This window comes from Lissotriton helveticus, chromosome 9, assembly GCF_964261635.1.
Source record: "Lissotriton helveticus chromosome 9, aLisHel1.1, whole genome shotgun sequence".
In the NCBI taxonomy this organism is placed as follows: domain Eukaryota; kingdom Metazoa; phylum Chordata; class Amphibia; order Caudata; family Salamandridae; genus Lissotriton; species Lissotriton helveticus.
In genome coordinates this window covers 584706182-584726154 of record NC_136070.1, presented here as the reverse complement: position 1 = coordinate 584726154, position 19973 = coordinate 584706182, and the positions used below count along the sequence as shown (strand labels likewise).

The 19973-nt window shown below is 45.2% G+C and overlaps 1 protein-coding gene across 1 annotated transcript in view; it reads left to right on the top strand.

The window, feature by feature from the left end:
• Nucleotides 1–19973, top strand: part of TRPT1 (tRNA phosphotransferase 1) — a 58545-nt gene that overhangs the window by 19903 nt on the left and 18669 nt on the right. The window contains exons 3-6 of the mRNA XM_078660552.1: nt 533–632; nt 1423–1504; nt 1701–1870; nt 2581–2755. Coding sequence (XP_078516678.1) covers nt 567–632; nt 1423–1504; nt 1701–1870; nt 2581–2755 — 493 coding nt within the window. The 5' untranslated portion in view covers nt 533–566. The remainder of the gene's footprint in view (nt 1–532; nt 633–1422; nt 1505–1700; nt 1871–2580; nt 2756–19973) is intronic.

The window sequence follows — 19973 nt, the reverse complement described above, 5'->3', positions numbered from 1 at the left end:
AGACCAGTGGTGCCCCTTACTCCAGGACCAGAGCGGGGCCTTTCTTTATATGTGATTTACAGGCATATAATAGCTTCACCTCCTTACCCAGAGTTTCAACCCCTCACTGACTTTTAATCAATATCAGAAGGCCACTGAAAGTGGCCAAAGACCCAACACATGGTAACCAGCAGACGAAAGGAGGTTTTTTTCGCTACTCCAATGGGTTTCACATATTTGTCACTGCAAACCACGACAGTTCCAGGTAAACCGGATCAGATGCTAACCATAGACATATAAAGGTGTTGTGAACAAATGGATCTAGTGTTGGACGGCCCTGTGTATGTAGGATATTGGTCGGCTTCAGTTGAACAGATAAGTTCTTAGGTGTGTTTTTGCAGGTCCTTCTAACCCCATCTTCAGGGGAATTCTTAGGTCTATTGCCTGGCATTTTGAACACTGTTGCATTGTTAGCATTGTTGTAGCCTAAGAGACAGGCACTCCTCAGGTGGCATAATTCAAACCTCAGGGAACTGTTACTTTCATCTTTCAGCAAGTCCCTGTTTGAGCACTGGTCGAAAGGAGGGATGGACCATTTACGAGATGGTGCCAGAAGACAAGCAAGGGGTGGTCGTGAAAGGCGACACGATGAGGTAACATCTTAGATGGGAGCTTTGACCTGTTGTTTAAGCCTAGCTCTGGGTTTAACATAATCCTTTTTCCATATTATTTAAGCTCAATGTCAGTGTCTTAAAAGTTTCAGTGCTCCGTCCATCATTTCCTTGTATTTGCTTTGTTCGCCCTAAGTTGGAAAGGTATGTACAGACATGGGTCCCTTGCTCACTTTGCCACGGGATTCAAGCCACCCTTACTGATGAGGAGTGTTACCCAGAAACCAGTCCCAGGATGCTTGTTTCTGGTCCAGTGAGGACTTGGCCTGGCAGTTCGGGCTCAACTGTTACCATAAGGGACAGGGTCAAGACTGATTTGCATATGGCTAGGTCTGAACTGGGGTGGCGAAGTGAGCTAAAGAACGATGATGGATTCAACCCAGATCTGTGACTGGGGGTAAGTGTCTGAAAAGTTTCAGAGCTCCGTCCATCATCTCCTTGTTTTTGGGACAGATTAGGTAACATCTTAGATAGCTGCTTTGACCTGTTCACTTAGATTCCACTTCCAACACTAATTTGTGTTGAGAGGTTGTCTCCTGCAAACAGTGTCATGTCTACCTCCAAAGGGACATGCACTTGTTGTCTTCTCAACTCTCAGATCAAAGCTGCTATGCATGAGCCTAACTCTGGAGTTCACATGGTCCTTTATCCATATCACTTAAGCTTAATGTCTGGAACAGGTGTGGAACCGTCCCCTGTTGTCACGCTTCTTGCTCATGAATGACTTTAAAGAAAATCAACTTTAATAATTGCTTTCCAATGTCTTCCTCAGAATCCAGACGTGCGTCTGTCCAAAGCTCTGTCCTTCGTCCTGCGCCATGGAGCCGACAAAGTGGGTTTGCAGCTGGGATCCGGTGAGCCCTTGACCTTACGCATCCCCTTTTAACCCTGCGTCGGCATGGTGTGAGGGGGTGGAGCGCTCATCTACAGGAATGTGTGTGCACATAATTAAGCGGCCATTTCTTCCCTTGTTTTTCTTCACTCCCATCCCTCTCTACTTTCCCTATTGTTTATCTCTGAATGTCATCCCTGTTCTCCTCATCTCTGCAGATGGGTTCCTGTATGTGGACGAGATTCTTGGTTTGCCCCAGTTCCATGCCTACACAGAGGGAGATGTGCTTCGGGTGGTAGAGAACAACAATAAGCAGCGCTTCGCCACCCGCTCGCATCCGGCTGACAGCAGGCTGCAGATTCGGGCTAACCAAGGCCACTCTTTGCAGGTGTGTAAGACCACTGGGTAGCCAGGAGCCCCAAATCATGAGCTAGGTACTCAGAAGGCTGTAGGAGGTATCATATTCAGTTGCGACTGGCATCTACGGAGAGGGGCTGGTGTGCGTGCGCTAAATACACCCAAAAAATAATAAAAACTTACATTAAAGCACTCAACGCCCTCTGCTCCAACCCTCTTCTCACCACTGGATCTGGAAGCAGAAACTCTCTTGACCAATCGGGGCGCTGCTCTCGGCACTCCACAGCACTCTGGAGGCTTTGGCTTGCTCTAACCCAGCTGTTATTAGACCGCTAGATTAGAGCTGTTTAAAGTGTCTAACTATCCATTGCAAGACGGCCGGCCAAAAAGATATGCACACTTTAAACAGTGCTTTGCCAGCTCACTATGCTGATGAACAAAGTATATGGTTGTATGTCTATCCTGTCTATCACCTGCACCGGGATAAGTCTTTACCCACATACCCAGCTGCTAATATGCCAAGGCAATGTGTAGCTGCTGCCTAGTGCATCATCAAGTAGGGGGTTTAATATTGCCCCAGAAGCATCAGATATGGACCAATTGTCAGGGTTTTGGCGATGACAAATGCACTCTCTCCTAAGTGGCCAGACATCCCGGCATCAGGTTCTGTATTGAATGTTGTGGTAAAAGAGGTATTTTTGTTTTCTGTACAATCACTCTTTTCTTATTTGGTTCTCAAAGGTAGAGGAGTTGGAGCTGATCCCGATCACCAAGGACTCCCAGTTACCGGACAGCGTTGTCCACGGTACCTACTTACGGTTCTGGCCATCCATTAAGAGCCGGGGACTCTCACGTATGTCTCGGATGCACATCCACCTAGCTCCCGGACTACCTGGTGCAGAAGATGTGATTAGCGGTCAGTGCCCCTTGTACATCTGTTCTGCTTTGTTTCTAGCTGTCAAAAGATGCTGTGAAAATTATTGATAAACATAAATGGGGTAACCCTGTGTCCCTCAGAACCTGGGTGAGTGTGGTTAAGAACAAAGTGGTTCTGTTGGGCATCGAACAATTGCTTTAAAAATGGCTGCATTAGCTCTTTACACACTAAAATTAATAAACCTCTCTGAAAACAACTGAAATTCAAGTTTTTTTATATCAGTAAAAAGTGAGAAACAATCACGATATACAGGAATTACTTAATTCCATGATGACACAAGTTTCAATACGTGAGGAACCATTACGAAAACATGTGATAAACGTGACTGTTGGTGAACAAAGTGATCAGTGCATTGAGTTCAGTGACACATATATACAATTTATACAAGGGGATTGTTAAAAAGGCCAGAGTGTTGAGTTAATACTCCAAGGAGACAAGAGGCAGCTTTGCAGGTGCCTGGAGTTATCTTGGTCAATATTGAGCGTCGACGTTTCGACCCTAAGGCGCCCCAGTTGGTGGTCGCGGCGGGTCTTTATCAAGACAAGGGAAGGTATTGGGAATCGGTCGAACAGGTGGGAATTGTCACAGCCTGGGGGGCAGCCAAAAGGTCAACCCAGAGTAAATCAAGTAGGCAGTCCGTCCGGTCACGATCGCTGCCAAGGGAGCAATCCCCTTGTATAAATTGTATATATGTGTCACTGAACTCAATGCACTGATCACTTTGTTCACCAACAGTCACGTTTATCACATGTTTTCGTAACGGTTCCTCACGTATTGAAACTTGTGTCATCATGGAATGAATTAATTCCTGTATATTGTGATTGTTTCTCACTTTTTACTGATATAAAAAAACTTGAATTTCAGTTGTTTTCAGAGAGGTTTATTAATTTTAGTGTGTAATGATCTAATGCAGCCATTTTTAAAGCAATTGTTCGATGCCCAACAGAACCACTTTGTGAAAATTATTGAGGTTGATTACAGCCAGTCATGTACTCCTGTGTGTCCCCATCTTTATGACCATCTGCAGCTATTGCATTGATCCAAGAAGCCTTGGATGAAATGGGCAATCATGCTAGAAGTAAGTTTGGTGTAGTTGGAGACATGCAGATTGGAGGAGGAGACAGGAGGTCATAAACGTTTGTGCTGTGCATGAAGGAGATAATGATAGAGAAGTAGGAGGCACATGTGCTTACTTATTGAATGAATTGAGTTGGATGTTGTTCAAGGGTGTATTAAGAGGGAGTTTAGTATGAAAGATAGATGCAGGTGGCTTAAGTGATGTGGCACTGGCACTATTAAAACTGAGCCTAGATAAGAGCATTTGAAAAGTCATTTAGGCCTTACCTGCTGGTTTCCAAGAGTGTGTGACATCCTGCACTTATGGCACTGAATGCCTAACAGGGATCGAACAGTGTGGATGGTGGGAGTAAACCAAGATTGCTGATATGGTCAGAAAGAGAGAACATGCAGTGAAGGTAGTAAGAGTAGAGGATAGACTGAAATATGGCATTGAAGGTATCATACGAGGTAGCTTTGTGAAGAGGAGTGAATTTGTGTTGAATGTGATTGAGGTAATGGAATATCGAATTACGTAGGAATTCATCACAATAGTCCACCCACTCCTGCTAGTCACACTTGCCCAGAGAAATGTTTGATCCTTCTCTGACACCTTGTTCGCTTCATTCTCCCCACCCACAATCCTTATTGAGGTAATTCCTCATGGGCTTAGTCTTTGACTCTCTCTCCTGTTCCATTACACCATATTCTTAAGTGACATCTTCACCTCACTTAGCTTCTCCTATCACCTTATGCAGATAAAATGCAGATCATCTTCTTTCCATCTTTCCCCTTCTATCTTTAAGGCCGAATCCTTTGGCGTGGGCAGGAAATGATGACTTCAGTGATGGCACTAAGCCTAGTGTTTGTGACTGATATGCTTATTATATCATGGCACTGCTGTGATTCCCCTAGTATAATTACTTTTGTATTTCGTTGTTGCTTTTTCAGCCTGTCTCAATGGATGGTTCCTCTGTTCTCTGTCTGCACCCTCCCCTCTTAAGACCCACATTCACTACCATGTCGGCTTACTTTCCATGAGCCTATTTTCTCCACTACCCTTTTATTGTGTCTTCTGTGAGGCTCTTCCTTTTTTGAAAGATAAAAAGTCTTCATGACCTCATATGCACCTGTATGTATCTCCAGGCTGGCTGGCTGTATCCTTCTCACCATGCTTCTTAACTTGCATCAGGCTTGCTTGTCTTGTCATCTAAAAAAGAGAGAATCACCTATCTTGCCAGGTCTGACCCAACGCATGCACCAGTTACGCCATATCTTGGTGAAGTGCTGTCCTCACGAGTCCCTTTCACGGTAGCCTTTTTAGGTCTCACTTATAGACCGCTTTAGCTGCCTGTTGTTGAAGGCCTATAGTCTAAAATACAATAGATGGAGTGGGCTTTGGGTCAGCCACATTCTCATGACTGGATTGCTTTGTCGTCTTTCTCAATGTATTTCTTATTCATTGGTTTTCAACCCTGTTCTTGTGTCTGTCCCTCTCCTGGAGCCTAACTTACTTACATTGCTTCTTAATGGATGGTTTTATTATTGACTTTTCTTTCAGCACTCTGCATTCTCCCCGTCTGTTTATTCTTACTGTCATCCCCACCCCCATCTGTCTCCTTCTGCTTTCAACCCCATTTATATGTTGCATCTCTATCCTGCTGCCTACTTTTATTTTTATAATGTTTAGTTACACACTTTTCTCCTGAGTGTCCCCACATCTGCAGTGTGTTTCCCATTCATCTGGTGCTTCCCCTAACCTCCTTGTCGTGCTCTCTGTTTTGATATTTTTTTATTCCTCTTTTTTGGTGGACTCAATGACTTTATTTTTCATTTTTAATTTACTGTCTTAAAGTGAATGTCGGCCATGTTGTTAAAGGTTAATTAAAAATGCCAAAATATGTGTAGGTGCCTCACTGTGTTTGCGAACGCATGTGCCCTCAAGGTGATGGTCTTAAAATCTTCCTTTTTGAGGAAATAACATTCCAAGGTGGCCAGTGCTTAATGACACATGTGAGTATAAGGCAAGTTCTTGGACTGTTTCTTTCTCAATAAGAAATGTCATTCCCAATATGACGCAAACACAAGTAGATGACGGGCGAATCGCTGAACATTTTCAGACACTCACCCCCAGTCACAGATCTGGGTTGAATCCATCATCATTCTTTAGCTCACTTCTCCAACCCTGTTCAGACCCAGCCATATGCAAATCAGTCTTTAGCCTGTTCCTCATGGGAACTGTCCAGCCAGAACTGCCAAGCCAGGCCTTACGTGGACCGGAAACAAGCGTCTTGCGACTGGTTTCGGGGTAACACCACACATCAGCCAGACTAGCTTGAATCCAGTGGCAAAGTGAGGAAGGGACCCATGTCTGAGCATAACCTGCCAATTTAGGACGGAAAAAGCAAACACAAGGAGATGATGGACGGTGCGCTGAAACTTTTCAGACACTCACCCCCAGTCACAGATCTGGGTTGAATCCTTCATCATTCTTTAGCTCACTTTGCCACCCCAGTTCAGACCCAGCCATATGCAAATCAGTCTTGACCCTGTTCTTCATGGTAACAGTCCAGCCCGAACTGCCAAGCCAGGTCTTCCCCGGACCGGAAAGAAGCATCCTAGGTCCGGTTTCGAGGTAACACCCATCAGCCAGGCTAGCTTGAATCCAGTGACAAAGTGAGCAAGGGATCCACGTCTGGGCATACTTTATATGACTCTTCAAGTTTCCAACTCCTCAGTATGGCCCCTAGGTTTAATCCAAACAGTGGATTGTATCAACGCCACATACACGCTAAATTGCGATTTGATACAGTAATCAGGTTTAGACCAGAAAGTGATGGTATTCATTGTCCGTATTGTGTCCCTGTACAATCACTTACAACCCGGCATATCCATTTGACTTAGGTCTCACACGACTATCCATGTTAAGATATTCAGTAACAAAACTCAAAAGTGACGCAAGCCAATGCAAAATGTTTTTTTAAATTTACTTTCCAGGACGAAACCTTTTGCCATGCAACCACCCATGATTTTTTATGTAAAACCTTATCTACTAACAGTTGTAGACCGTGTTTTGCGTAAAAAAAAAAAAACTCTTGATAGCAGTCATTAAAAAGCTTTTATTTCTCCTACCTTTTTCCACTTTGCATGTGTTCTGGGCTGTACAGCACAAATCCGAAGTAGAACAAGTTTTAAAGTTAGTCAGAGCATTGTTTTTTATACTAGAAGGACACTTCCAGTGTAAAACCTATGCTAGTCTCACAGAGACACCTTTGCACTATGGTGCACAGTTGTGTGTGGCGCTCTGTAGCCTAATTGTGTGCCAGCGCTAGGGAGAGTGCAGGAAGGTGCCCTATCTTTATAGATGTGGTGTTTTCGTGCTCCCCCTCACGCAACGCAGCAACTTTGGGTGCTGCTCTGCGTTTTGATAATGTGGGCCATAGTCTTTTTACCTCTCTCTCTAACTCACATTCTCAGTGATAGTCACTCCAACTCACTGTTATTCACACACAAACATATTCACTGATTCTCATTCCATAACACACACTCAATAGCACAGGGCCCTGGTTAAAAGGCACCTGCTGCACCATTGGTAGCTACACCCACGATTCACTTAACGTGTATTGATAAGCACACGTTCTCCCAAGGGTATCTTGGCGCTGAATAACAGATGTTTATTGTTGCCCAACTCAATGGTACTCATTTTATCGACCTCAGAAGGATGAAAGGCTGAGTTGACCCGCCGAGATTGGAACATGTGACCATGAGGTCGAACACAGGCTCCTACAGTGGATACATTAGTCCACTAAGCCACCAGACCCACTTCTTACTTTAACTCCCTCCAATCAATTACGCGTTCTAACACACTCCTACTCCTCCACTCATTCCCTCGTAGTCACTTTCATTTTTTCATGTACACTCCCAAACCCTAATTCTCACTTTCACTCACATTGACACTCCCAAACACACACACTCTCACCGAATCCCATTCACTCTCAATCACTCACAAACACATACACTAACGCATAGATAAATACATTTTTTGTTTAACTTACCTGGTTTACTTAGCTGGCAATTTGGTGGCTCCATGACAGAAGCAAAGCAGGAATCTGGTGCTGAGCGTAGGAACCAGCAAGCCATGATTCCCAACGAGGAGCCAGATGAACCAGCAATGGCAGGATTGAAAAGGGGAAGCCCCACCTCAATACCCCTCTCAGCTTCTTGATATGCAAGATCACTGGAATTATGCATCCGGGCAGGGCTAAATTATGCAGCAGGGTTGACTAAATTATACGACAAGAAAAGGCAAATTATGCTGCGTAATGCAGCATATTTTGTGATTGTATCATTTCGTTATCTTGTAATTTTTTACTCTTGTTAATACCAGTCAACCTTTGCAAAGGGATTTCTGATATGCGGCAACACGTCACTGGGTTTCTAGTAACTTTTGAACCATTTGAGCTAGCAACAATTATTTTTGTTTCAATCTGGCAATTAAGCATGATTATGTGGCAAATGCGGCAAAACCATAATTATGCGGAAAAAATGCAGCCGCACAATCACAAATTTCCAATCGCTTTGTTGATAGGACTAGAAGCACAGGCCTGTAAGAAGCTGGGATAGTACTGGGAATCCTGGCCCTGATGCACTTTGCAGCTTTTCATTGACTTCAGGGATGCACTGATGTGTGCCTTGACAGCCCCATTTTAGAAGGTATACTGTGCTGCCTGAGGCATGTGTAGTATGTCTGCTAAATAACATGGATTGCGTCTGCATTAGGGGATCATAGTCAAACTACACCCCTCCGACATCTCACAGTCTACCTCCCAGAAGGCCTTGTATGCCTCTTGCTCTTTTTTGTTTGGTGGACAGACATATAATAGATGGAAGAGGTGGATCAGAATGATACTGTGGACAGACAGCACCTGGCACTTCTACCACCAAAGCTTTCTGCCGTAGCAGGATGGGGGTCCCCAGTCTGCTCTGCTCTCATGTGTTCTACCTCTTGATCATCCTTACCGTCCCTGCCAGTGGCAGTTTGTGGTTGGAAAACCTTGAGCTAAAGGGAAATTAGTGCCTGCTCCAAATCCAAGACACATTCATGTTTCAAAGGTTCCAAACCAGTAAGTGTAGTGCCGTGGGTTAACACACCTACTTCAGAGACATGGTTCCACTGAGTCCATCTGTTTTAAAGCTAAACCTTGGTGCTCTGAGAAAATAGTTCACATTTTAGTTTTTTTCTTTAACTTTATGGTTCTGCACAGGCCCACTCTTTCCTTCCCATGTGCTACAGTGTAGTTTAACTTCTATTCCATTGTCCTCAGGTAGTCACCTGAACCTAAGCACTGTTCATCCTGCCCTAGATCCCTCTTGTGAATCTCTCCACATGTTGCTGCCTTCTCTCATGTTCTCTGTCATCCTCCCTTTTCATTTTTCTCAACCTGCCCCTTTCCACCCCATACATTTCACCTTTGTCTTGTCTCATAACAAACATTGTCTCCTTGTCTCAGCTTGCTCTTCCTCGCTCTTTCTAAATTTCCTCACTACAAATGTAGATCAAAAGGACATACCAAAATGATATAAAAGCAAAGCACATCAAGAAGATGTTCACAACAAATCGCACTCAGGGAAGGAAGCGTGTGTGCCATTAAGAGGGGATAAGAGATTAGCACCATGTGTTCAAACACTTGCAGCACAAAGTCAATTAAAAAAATCACCATTCAAAAGGGTTAAGTCTGCTCGATATCAGGAAGCTCATTTCAGGGCCTTTTTTAACCTGTTTGCTGCGCCGCCGATTTTGCGGAAGTGCGGCACTTCCTGCAAAACGGGCGGGGCCGTGTCGGCCATTGGCCGACAGCAGCACCAGCGAGGTAGTGCTGCCGTCGGCCAATGGCCGACGGCAGCATCGAAGGGGTTAAGGAAAGGAAGTTTGTTGTTCTTCTGGAGATAGACAGTTTGGAGACATAAATTCCACATAGAAAAGTAGGTTATTGTGCGTACAGAGAGTGGAGCACTGCCACAAACATATCCTTATCATCTTGTAGAGCTGAGCTCACTCCTCTGGAGATGGAGCTGAGCTTCAGCACAGAGGCAGCCAAGTCCCTGCATACATAGTACTGACTCCATGCATGGAGCAGAGACAGTGTACCCATAGGTAATATCATTTATTGAGTTGGAGCTGAGTTCCTGCAAACATAGCACTGCGACCCTGGGCTGGCAGAACAGAGCTCTTCCAAGTTTGCAGCTGTGCTCCATTGCAGACAGTGGTAGACATAGATATGGAGGGGAGCCAGTTCACAGCCAGAGTTGAGCTCTTTCAGCATTTATTCATTTATTGTAAAACCAGAGGTTCTGTGGGAACTAAAAAACCAGGACCAGCTAATATTCTGTGAGAGTATCACACATCTCTCACCCAGGTTAATCACCTGATAGGGAACGAGGAGGAGTAGGTGGGAGGGAAAATGACAGTGAGAGAGAAGAGACTGAGAGAAGCGATTGAAGAGAGAGAGAGAGAGAGAGAGAGAGATAGAGAAGGTAGATCATAATGAAAGAGAATTAAGCATGTATGCTAATATGGACAGAAAGGTGAGAAAGAAATGAGGAGAGTGTGACTGAGAGGAAAACGAACAGAGACAGAGTGTGGCACAGGAGACACCAGAGTAAGAGCTATACGAGCAACACCACAGCAATAATGCTAAGGCGAACTTTATGTTAAGGGTATTTGTGAAGTGCACAGCTCACCCTAGAAAGTATCCTGATGCTGAGAAAGCAGGGGTTATGTCAGTTTTGATTGTGACTTGTCCAGGTGAAGAGCTATGTTTCCACTTTCTTGCGGTGCTCAAGTACTTAAGAGGCAGCTCAAATATGTAGGGGAAGGTTGTTCCAGGCTTTGGGCACAAGGTAGGGAAAAGCTGGTTCTTTGTATGTGGGGGACATGTGCAAGCAGGATTGTGGCTGAGCAGAAGTACCCGGTGAGTGTGTTGCATTTGGGTTAGTGAATTGGGGGGCAGTGGAGGTCTATGTAGGGCGGGGTGATGTGAACATGGTGGGGAGTCCGGCTCCTGGGTTTTGTATGGTCTGAAGTCTTCTAGCAGATAGACTGTGATTCCGACAGAGTACGTTGCCTTAGTCCAGCTTGCTGGTGATGAGGGCCTGGGTGACCATTCTGCATGATGTGTCTGAGAGACATTTGAAGACTACATTGAGCATTTTGAAGGTGTGGCAGTAGGAGGCAGTGACTACAACGTTGACTAAAAGAAACTTTGCAGCATATTTCACCCATTCCTTTTACTCCCTTCATAAGAAGTCTGCCTTTCACTGAGTCACTGGGCAGTGCTGTTTGTGGATGGTGCCAATACCAATGTCAGAAAAAAATGTTTGGTCACTAGCACATATTTTTGTTTTAAGCCAGTTAAACACTGGGTTGGAGTGAAGGTGTTGCACATGTGACGGATAGATTTATTCAAGAGTTTCATATAGCGGTAGCTAGACTCACTTGACAGCTATGTTTTACAGTTGTATAATATGGTCTAGTCAATTTTGAAATTGTGTTTCAATAGGATCATCAAACGTAAACCCTTCACAAACTGTAGGAACTTTACATTTTATATATTCACTTCCCTGACGTGGTTGAAGGAGGGCAAACCCTGTGAAGTGAATTGAATGGATGGAGGAGTAAAGCATAAAGCTTGTGAGTGCAGGTCAACTTCAAGGGTACAACAAGAGGGATTTCTTGCAGGAGCCTCTGTTAGTGCATGTGCGATAATCGTTAATGTATTGTTTGGTGTCACCACAAACAAAGGGAAGGGTTCAAATCAAGGTGCCCTAAAATCATGGTGCCCTAAGTCGACAAAAGCTCTGCATACTCCCTTATACGGCTAGCTGCACCTTCCATCTTCCTGTGAGAGAGCACTAGACATCTATACAGGTGAAGGAACATGAGCTACGCGCTGGCTGAGGGTGCAGGCGTTGCGCACCAGCAGGAGTTACAGGAACCCTTTGAGAGCGGTGCAGCAGGGTTATGGGCATGCACACACTTTTTCACATGCATGGATCTACTCACAGGCTTACTTCTGGTTATATCAATAGAATCCTGCAGAAGTGTCTTATGCTATAGATGCATAAGACAAGAATAAATATCATTTTTACATGGCTTCAGCTCCTTCACTAATATAGCTGCCAACACTACTGCCCATGATTAATTTCTATTGCAGCATGCACGCATTTAAATCTGTGTGACACATATACCTACGGGCACCAGGCTCCCTGGGTTCAGTCTCCTTGAAGCTACGGTACTTATGGGGGAGTTGGGTTAAGGAGGAGTCTCTTGGATTTACATAATCCCTCATCATAAAGGCCCCCACCTCGCTTGATCGCTTACGAACCAACGGGAAGGTTGGTTGGGTACTACAGAAGATGAGGATTGGAGGGATGCTTTCATGGCCCCACGAGTGATTACCATTTCGGCCAGGTTGAGACTTTTCCAACTCTACTACCTTCATTGTGCCTATCTCACCCTCGTCAGGTTACACTGAGCCGGATGTTTGCCAGCCCGATGTGGCCCCGCTGTGCAGATGAGCTTGCAGATTTTTATCATATGACCTGGCCCTGCCCCCCTCTAGCTAACTATTGGGCGGCAGTGGTCGGGGAGCTGACTATCACATAGGGTTGGGCGGTCCCCTGTACTCCCCGGGTGGTGCTTTTGGGGATCCTGGAAGGTGTAGGGGGTTCAAGGGCAGATCGGACTTTCTTGGGTACTCCCCTGGTGGTGACCAAAAGAGACATTGCAGCGAGATGGAAGAACTCTGCCCCCCCTCGCTGGCCTAATGGAGGAAGGGCGTAGATTGGCGTGCCTCATAGGAATAACCGGTATACCTGGCTCGGGGATGTCCAAAGAAATACAAACAAGTGTGGGGCAAATGGCTGGGACTGCTGGGTTGATTGGAGGGGTGGAATTGGGGAGATCTTTGATTGTGTATCTTCATCAGGCTACACAAATGCAAACTGATGACCTGTATGCGAGTGCACAGGGGCAGTGGAACTGGGATCTGTACTATCTGTCAGTAATTATGGTACTTACGTGGTCATGTCTGTATAATGTTCATATAGAACCAATAAAATGTGAGTATTAAAAAAAAATCTGTGTATCTTTGTCTAACCTTTCATTTGGAGAGGAAGAAACAGTGACTGAGTGCGTTTGGCTCAGGAGTAAGTGTGTATTTTTATATGAAAATTAAAATGGGAACCGGCTTTATAGTTGTAATTTACAATAGAGCCTCATTGCTCTCACAGCAGTGTTAAGCCATTTTAAGGAAGTATTGCAGGAACAGAAACTTCCTCAATCGTTTGAACACTACCTTAGATGACAGAAAATACCACATTAAAAAAGATACTCATCCCCACCAAAATGTCTGCTCCACACTGATGGGTACAGTGGAGATTAGTGAGAAGGCATATTCAAGTAAAAATGCATGTATTACATGTTTTGGTGCTTTTATTGCACAAAAAGAAGTGGTAATAAACCCACATATTTTTAAGAAGCCGTGAAATATGGAAAGTATTTCCCGGTTAGGTGTGAAATACAGATTTTTTCCGCCCCCGTGCATAGGTTTTATATTCCAGACTACTAGGATTATGTAGCTTGGAGGACCAAGGTTATCAAAATTATGCGGCAAAAAATGCAAATGATGTGGCACTTTGTCTGGGGGTATTATTTTCATCCTTTTGAGCTTGAAAAAAACATTTTGCTGAAATCTGCGTATTCTGGAAATTCTGTGGCAAATTCAGTAAATCCATAATAATGCTGTAAACTTTGCAGCCACCTAATCATATAAATCCACTAATCTTACATTGCCTATTGTGTTATTAATAATTTATTTTGTGACTGGTAAATAAACCTAGACATTTTAATTCTAATCTATGTCCACTGTTAGCTGCACTTTGAATAACACAGATTGCATTATAAAAACATGCATAATGGGTACCATGTCCTTGCCTTCTCGGGCTTCTTGTGTCCTTTACAAACTACAAGGCCAAAGACATCACCAGAACCCCTCAATGATAATGCAGGACCAGATTACAAAGTTACCCATTATGCATGCTCTGTATTTACTTAGCTTTAAACCATTGCACATAGATAAACCTCAACCTTAAACTACAGTCAACTCATTTGTGCTACCCATGTATAAAACATAAATACCAAAATAATTTGCATTCAGTCCACTCACTAGACAGCATGAGGAATGAAGCCTAATTTGCTATGTTACACCCTCAACAGAACAGGAGTGTTCACAAAGAGTGGTGCAATTGAATGGTTGAAGCCTTTTTTAAAGTTCTGTTACATGAACTAAGGAAGGAGATGTTGTCTAGTGGCTAATTTGTCGATATGAGGACCTTGACTTGAAACCAACTTGGCTTTGACTGAAAATGTATCAAAATGTGCTTATAATTTAAATGTGTGAGATACTAGTTTAAGTGTGTGTAACAAGAAGATATAAGGCACCACTTAATGAATACAATCTTGTATCCTTTTCCATCACCTCCCATGCTTGTCAATGCTCTGTTGCTCTCGGGTTAGGTCCATGCTATAGCAATACTAACATGTGCATACTTTTATATTGTCAATAGGCACTCAGTTTATTATTTTCTGTGGATACCCCTTCCTTTCGAGCTGCTGGTGAGCCCACTTCATTTTGTGACAACCAGATAGAAGCTCCCACGATTTTTCTTATCCCGGTTTATTCTTCACACCTCAAGTCTACTTTTCAATTTTTGTGGGAGCTCTATATTGGACACATTGGGAGATTCCCCCACACACATCTTATTGTTCCCTCGAAGCAAATTACCACTATGCAGTTCATGCTACTTTTAATCAGAAAATACACTTTTCTAGTAAGTCTTCAGTGCTTTCATTTCTGACATGCACCAACCATCTTGCAGACATCTGATACTCGCAGGTCTGGTGGATAGTCTGTGAACTGCAGCAGCGTTTGGTGTCTTGGGGGAATGCATTGGCGAAGACAAAAAGATCTGGCTATAATGTGCTACTGCAGGTAAGAACCGTCCTGGAAATATGACTTTTCCATGCATTTGCACATTAAACCTGGAACTATTGGCCTTCCAAACATATACCAGTGTGTTAAGTGGTAGCCCCACCAACACTGTTAGAACTAGCCCCCACTCACCCCTCCAATTCGGGTCTAGTTGCGCCCCTGGTCTACCTCAATCTCTTTTTCAAGTATCATATTCTAATCTTTCCCTAGTTTACTGCCAGAAATCTCAATCTGACCAAGCTTGAGGCTGGCATTCCCTGTCATATCCATCACCACCAGGTTCCAACTACAGAACATTTGTAACATTCCCTCTCACTTATTTTCGACACTGCCAACTTTTTTATCAACTCCACGGTCATTAGTAAGCTCGACTGTTGGAGTAGCCGCATAGCCAGTGTGAGAAATTGCGGTTTTGATTGAGGGAGCTGAAAACACTTCTCAAGCAACACCCATAGTCCTTGTTAGGGTGAACTACAAAACTCAGTAAATTAACCTGTGCTTAACCCTCTGACACGTTGGCACCTAAGCAGTCAGGCTTAACTTAGGGACACTTTGTTAAGTATTTATGCAGCACACAAACAGTAATAAAGTGAAAATGCAACACAATAAAATCTCAAACCAATTTAGAACAATAGTGTACAATTTAATAAATACAATAAGACCAAAGCAACAAGAATCCAATGAGTAGAACCAAAGATATGCTATTTTTAAGTAAAAATATTGCCAAGCAGCAGAAAGTGCTAACTGTGGGTAGCTGATCTTACTAGACTGGGACAGAGTCACAAGTATACGCCGGCCATGATGTAGTGCAAGTTTAATAAAGGGACCAGATTAGTCCAGCTGAAAAGGTTACCCTCTCAATATCTGGCACGCAGAGTTTAAAACTTCAGGATTTCACAGGAAGAGCTCAACTGATGCCAGCCAGGAGTCTAAGACCTGCGGAAGCACCACTTAGAGATCAGGATCTCTCTCCAACAGAGGCCAGCAGGGCTCAGGTAGGTCCAGTTGGCAAGCCCAGTTAAAGCAGGTCAGCTGGGAAGTTGCAGGGAGGCCTCTGGAGCTTGTTGTGTCCCTTTAGCTCAGAACAACAGATCAGCTAACTGTTCTGTGTTCTCATTGATCCATTCCATATCAAGGATACATGTGAGAATGGCTGACTAGGTCTATATGAACACTAGCGTCAGGTCTTCGGACAAAGGTAAATACATGAGATCATCCTGTTAATGTTCAGTGACTTTCCTCTCATAAAACTGATGGTCCATCACAACCAGTGCACCCCCCTTGTCTGCTGATGCAAATGAAAATGACTGATTATTTCTTAGAGCCTTCAGAGCTGCTTTCTCCTGTTTGGACATGTAGTGATGTTTAGTTTTAAAAGTGGATATTTTCTATAAATCTTTCTTACCCAGTGTCTCAAAAGTGTCAATTACCTTGTGCGAAATAGGAGACATGAAAGTACGTTTAGGTTTAAATTTGCAAAATCTAGGTTCTTCCCATATATCTTGAGTCAGTTTCAAATTCTCAAAAGAATATCGAAGTTGCCGTTTTCTGGTGAATTTGTATAATGCAATCTCCGTGTCAAGAGGTCTAGTGTGAAATGTGGGGACAAATGAAGTTCCTTTGCCAAGCACCGCTATCTGTGATGGTGTCAATGTTGTGGCAGAAATGTTAATCACTAGTTTTGTTTTTTCGGTTGTCGTCTTGGTTTTGTTGTTTCTGTGCCCTCTACTGGTTTTGCTGCTTCCAACAGTGGTGCTGGAGGCTGCTGGGAGTATTGTTGACTGCCAGACTTGCCTCCAAAAAAGACACCTTGGATGTGGATTGGTCACTGGTAGCATGAGTTCCAGTTGAGGGTAAAGAGTCGACCACCGATGGAAGATTAAACCGGATGTCACTGATAAATGCTATACGCTCCTTAGAGGATGTGGTGTTCTGTTTGTTCCAGTTCCTCTTTTGTGCGTAAACCTCCGCCCGTGTATAAAGTTTGAGTTTATAGACGATTGTGTCCCTCTTGAATTTACGTATTTTCAGATTGTGTATTTCCTTTCCATATGTGTCCAGTTTGTTATTGATGTCGGCCAATGTACAGACCCCCCAGGATATAGCGGCATGGAGTAGCAAATTTAGCAGCACAAAAATGGAAATTTAGCGGCACAAATGTGGAAATTTAGCAGCAATTTTGCGGCATTTTATTTGGCCATTTTCCCTACAACAAACACAGATATCTTATTTTTTTTAGTTATTTAACAACATGAAGCAATGTATATTTGGTTTATTTACAATGTAGACACTTTGTTTGGCTTCAAGGCTACATATAGGACATAAACATGTTGATTAATAAATGCCCCAAAAGCAGTGCCCCCCTTGTAATACCTTTATTACTGGGACATTGGTTGAGAGGAGAGTTGCAATGTTCCATTGAGCAACTGATCTTTTTTCGATGAAGAAGGTTGGTCAGAGGCTCCTCCTCCTCATCATCAAAAAAGGCCACTGTTGGACTTGGGCCTTGTGGCAGGTTCACCCCTGAACTTTTTGCCTTAAATTATAGTGATTTCTGGTCTTTGCGCACTTTGACACTGGCGCAGTGTAAAGTGCGTGCACACTTGGAGTGCATGTGGTGAGATAGGCCTGCCCTCCCATAGGAATGCATGGGGAATGTATGTGTCCCTGGTAGTTCCTGATGCGTGGGGAGTGCAGGCTCGAGTTTGGTATGTGTGAACTCGTGGGAGTGAATGCTGCGCAACGGTATGTGCGGCTTGTATGTGTCTAGTGGGGAAGGGCCACTTCTAGACATGGCTATGTGTGTGCTGTGAGGGTGCTGGCGTGTGATTGGCTGGAGCTGGCTGGCATGCCAGGCTCCAGGAAGTCTGGATGGGTCTGCCCGGTGGTGAGTGGGAGATTAGCATGCTGATGGCTGGGAAGGAGTGTACCTGTGTCTTGAATGAGGCTGGGTTTTCCCCAGACAATGCTGGCTCCGCCCCCCTGTGGTTCGTCTAATGACCCAAGCCCTGCCGGTGAATAGAGAGGGTGGTTGAGCCCATCAACAGTGCTCACAGACCAGCTGCGACTGGTTCTGCCCCCACCCTGCCCAAAGACAAAGGATTTGTCTGTATAAAAAGAGGCTGTGACCTCTTGAAAAATGTTCTTGTTCCCAACTTGAATCTTGCCCGGGGCGTGCTGCTGCTTGGGCTCAGGGGAAGGCTTGCCTCCCTGAGCACTGCCCAGCCCCTGGACTGCTGAGATGCTGGAATACTGAAGGACTTGGTGCTTTTTGTGCCTTCATAGCGCTGGGAGCGCTGTATTTCTTTCCTAGCGCTTGGGAGCGCTTTATCCTGCATATAGCGCTGGAAGCGCTGTATTTCTGCCCACAGTGCTTGGGAGCGCTGTTCATTCGAGCCGGTGCCCACCCGGCATTGGCCCGTTCTGTGAGGGGTCCCTGACCCCCAGCGAGTGCCTACCTCGCTTGATTCCTTATTATTTTATCTCGAGGGTGCCACCCCTCTGAAATGCCCCCGAGATTCATCGCCGCGGCCCGAGCACCGCAAAACAGGAAGTCAGGCACTACGGTGCCTGACGCGGGGTGGGACTTTCCGGTTTGCCGGAGGAAGTCCCGCCGCGCCCCGATTGGCTGCTCGCTGCACCGGAGAAAAAGGAAGGAGAAAGCCGGCCGAATCCCTGCAGCCCGGGGCTCCCAGGAGTGAGGGAGAGCCCCGGGGCCGCCCCGGAAAGCAAGGAGAGAAGCGGCAGGTGAGGCTCCGTGTCCAAAGGAGAGCCCCACCGCCGAGCACCGCCACGACCCGGTGAGTGTATTACAGGAGAGGAGGGTGCCCGCCCCTCCCCTCCAGAGCGAGTCACTTGTGCTGAGAGGCCCATGGGGCCTCAAGTGATGCCGAGTCCCCCGAGAGGGACTCCGCCTACCCCCACCCTTGTGTCACGAGCCCGAGAGGCTCCCCTGGGCACCACTTGTTTTCGAGTCCCCAGGAGGGGGGCTCCAACGAAGGGGCAGTCATTTGTTTTAGAGCCCCGAGGCTCTTGAGTGCCTTTCTATTTGTGGTAGAGCCCTGAGAGAGGCTCAAGGCGCCCCAGTGTTCCCGGGTCCCCCGTGAGGAACATCGACAGCCCAGTGAGGCTGCAACTTTGTTCTTAGAGAGTCCAGAGAGGCTCAGGTGCCCAGTTATTTCGAGAGCCAGATGGCTCAAGGTGGCGCATTGTCCCTGTGGGGCTAGTGAGAGCCCCAGGCGAGAGTTGTTCCACAGCTGCCCAGCAATTAGTGGGCAGCTGCACCATTTTAGGTTTTGCTTTTCTAGGGACATGTACTGTGAACTTAGGAGTGAGATGCACTCCTTGATCCCTGGCCTTTTCCCAGCTGCGCAGCACTTAGTGCCAGCTGCAGCGTTTAGGCCCCCCTGTTCTGTCCCCCAGCTGCCCAGCAAGTAGTGGGCAGCTGCTACGTTTAGGTTCTGGCGCAGTGGCGCAACCTGGACTTTGTGAGTTCTGCGCTAAAGGTGATTTATGCGCTAAGTGAGGTTTAGATGCTGTTATGATCTATGTCCTATTGCTTTTGGGTGTTAGGAAATGTACAATGTGTAGTATGTTTTGCGCACCCTGTGTTCTGCACCTCTGAATGTGTTGTGGATGCATCATGTGCCTTGTTCCTTACACCGCTGAACGTGTGTTGATGCGTCATGTGTTTCTCTTACACCTCTGAATGGGTAGATTATTCATCATGTGTTCTCCTGCGCTGCACCTCTGAATGTGTTGATAATGCGTCATGTGCCTCCTTCCTTACACCTCTGAATGTATGTATTGCATCATGTGTTATGTTCTTACACCCCTACAGGTATTGTGATACTTAGGTGGTTGTTTTCTTCCTAGTACAGGTGGTGCTAGTGAGGTCCTGGTTACCAGTAGTTACTGGTTGTGTGCTCTATTTTTATATTGTGCTACAGTGATTTTCTGTTATAGTCTAAGTGATATTCCAAGGGCTTGATACTGAGCTCGCCCCCTGACCAGAGTCCCAGGACCAGTGGACTCTATTGTGCCTTCCCTGACAAATTGCTGGGACTTGCCTGATCTCCCTGGGCCCCTGG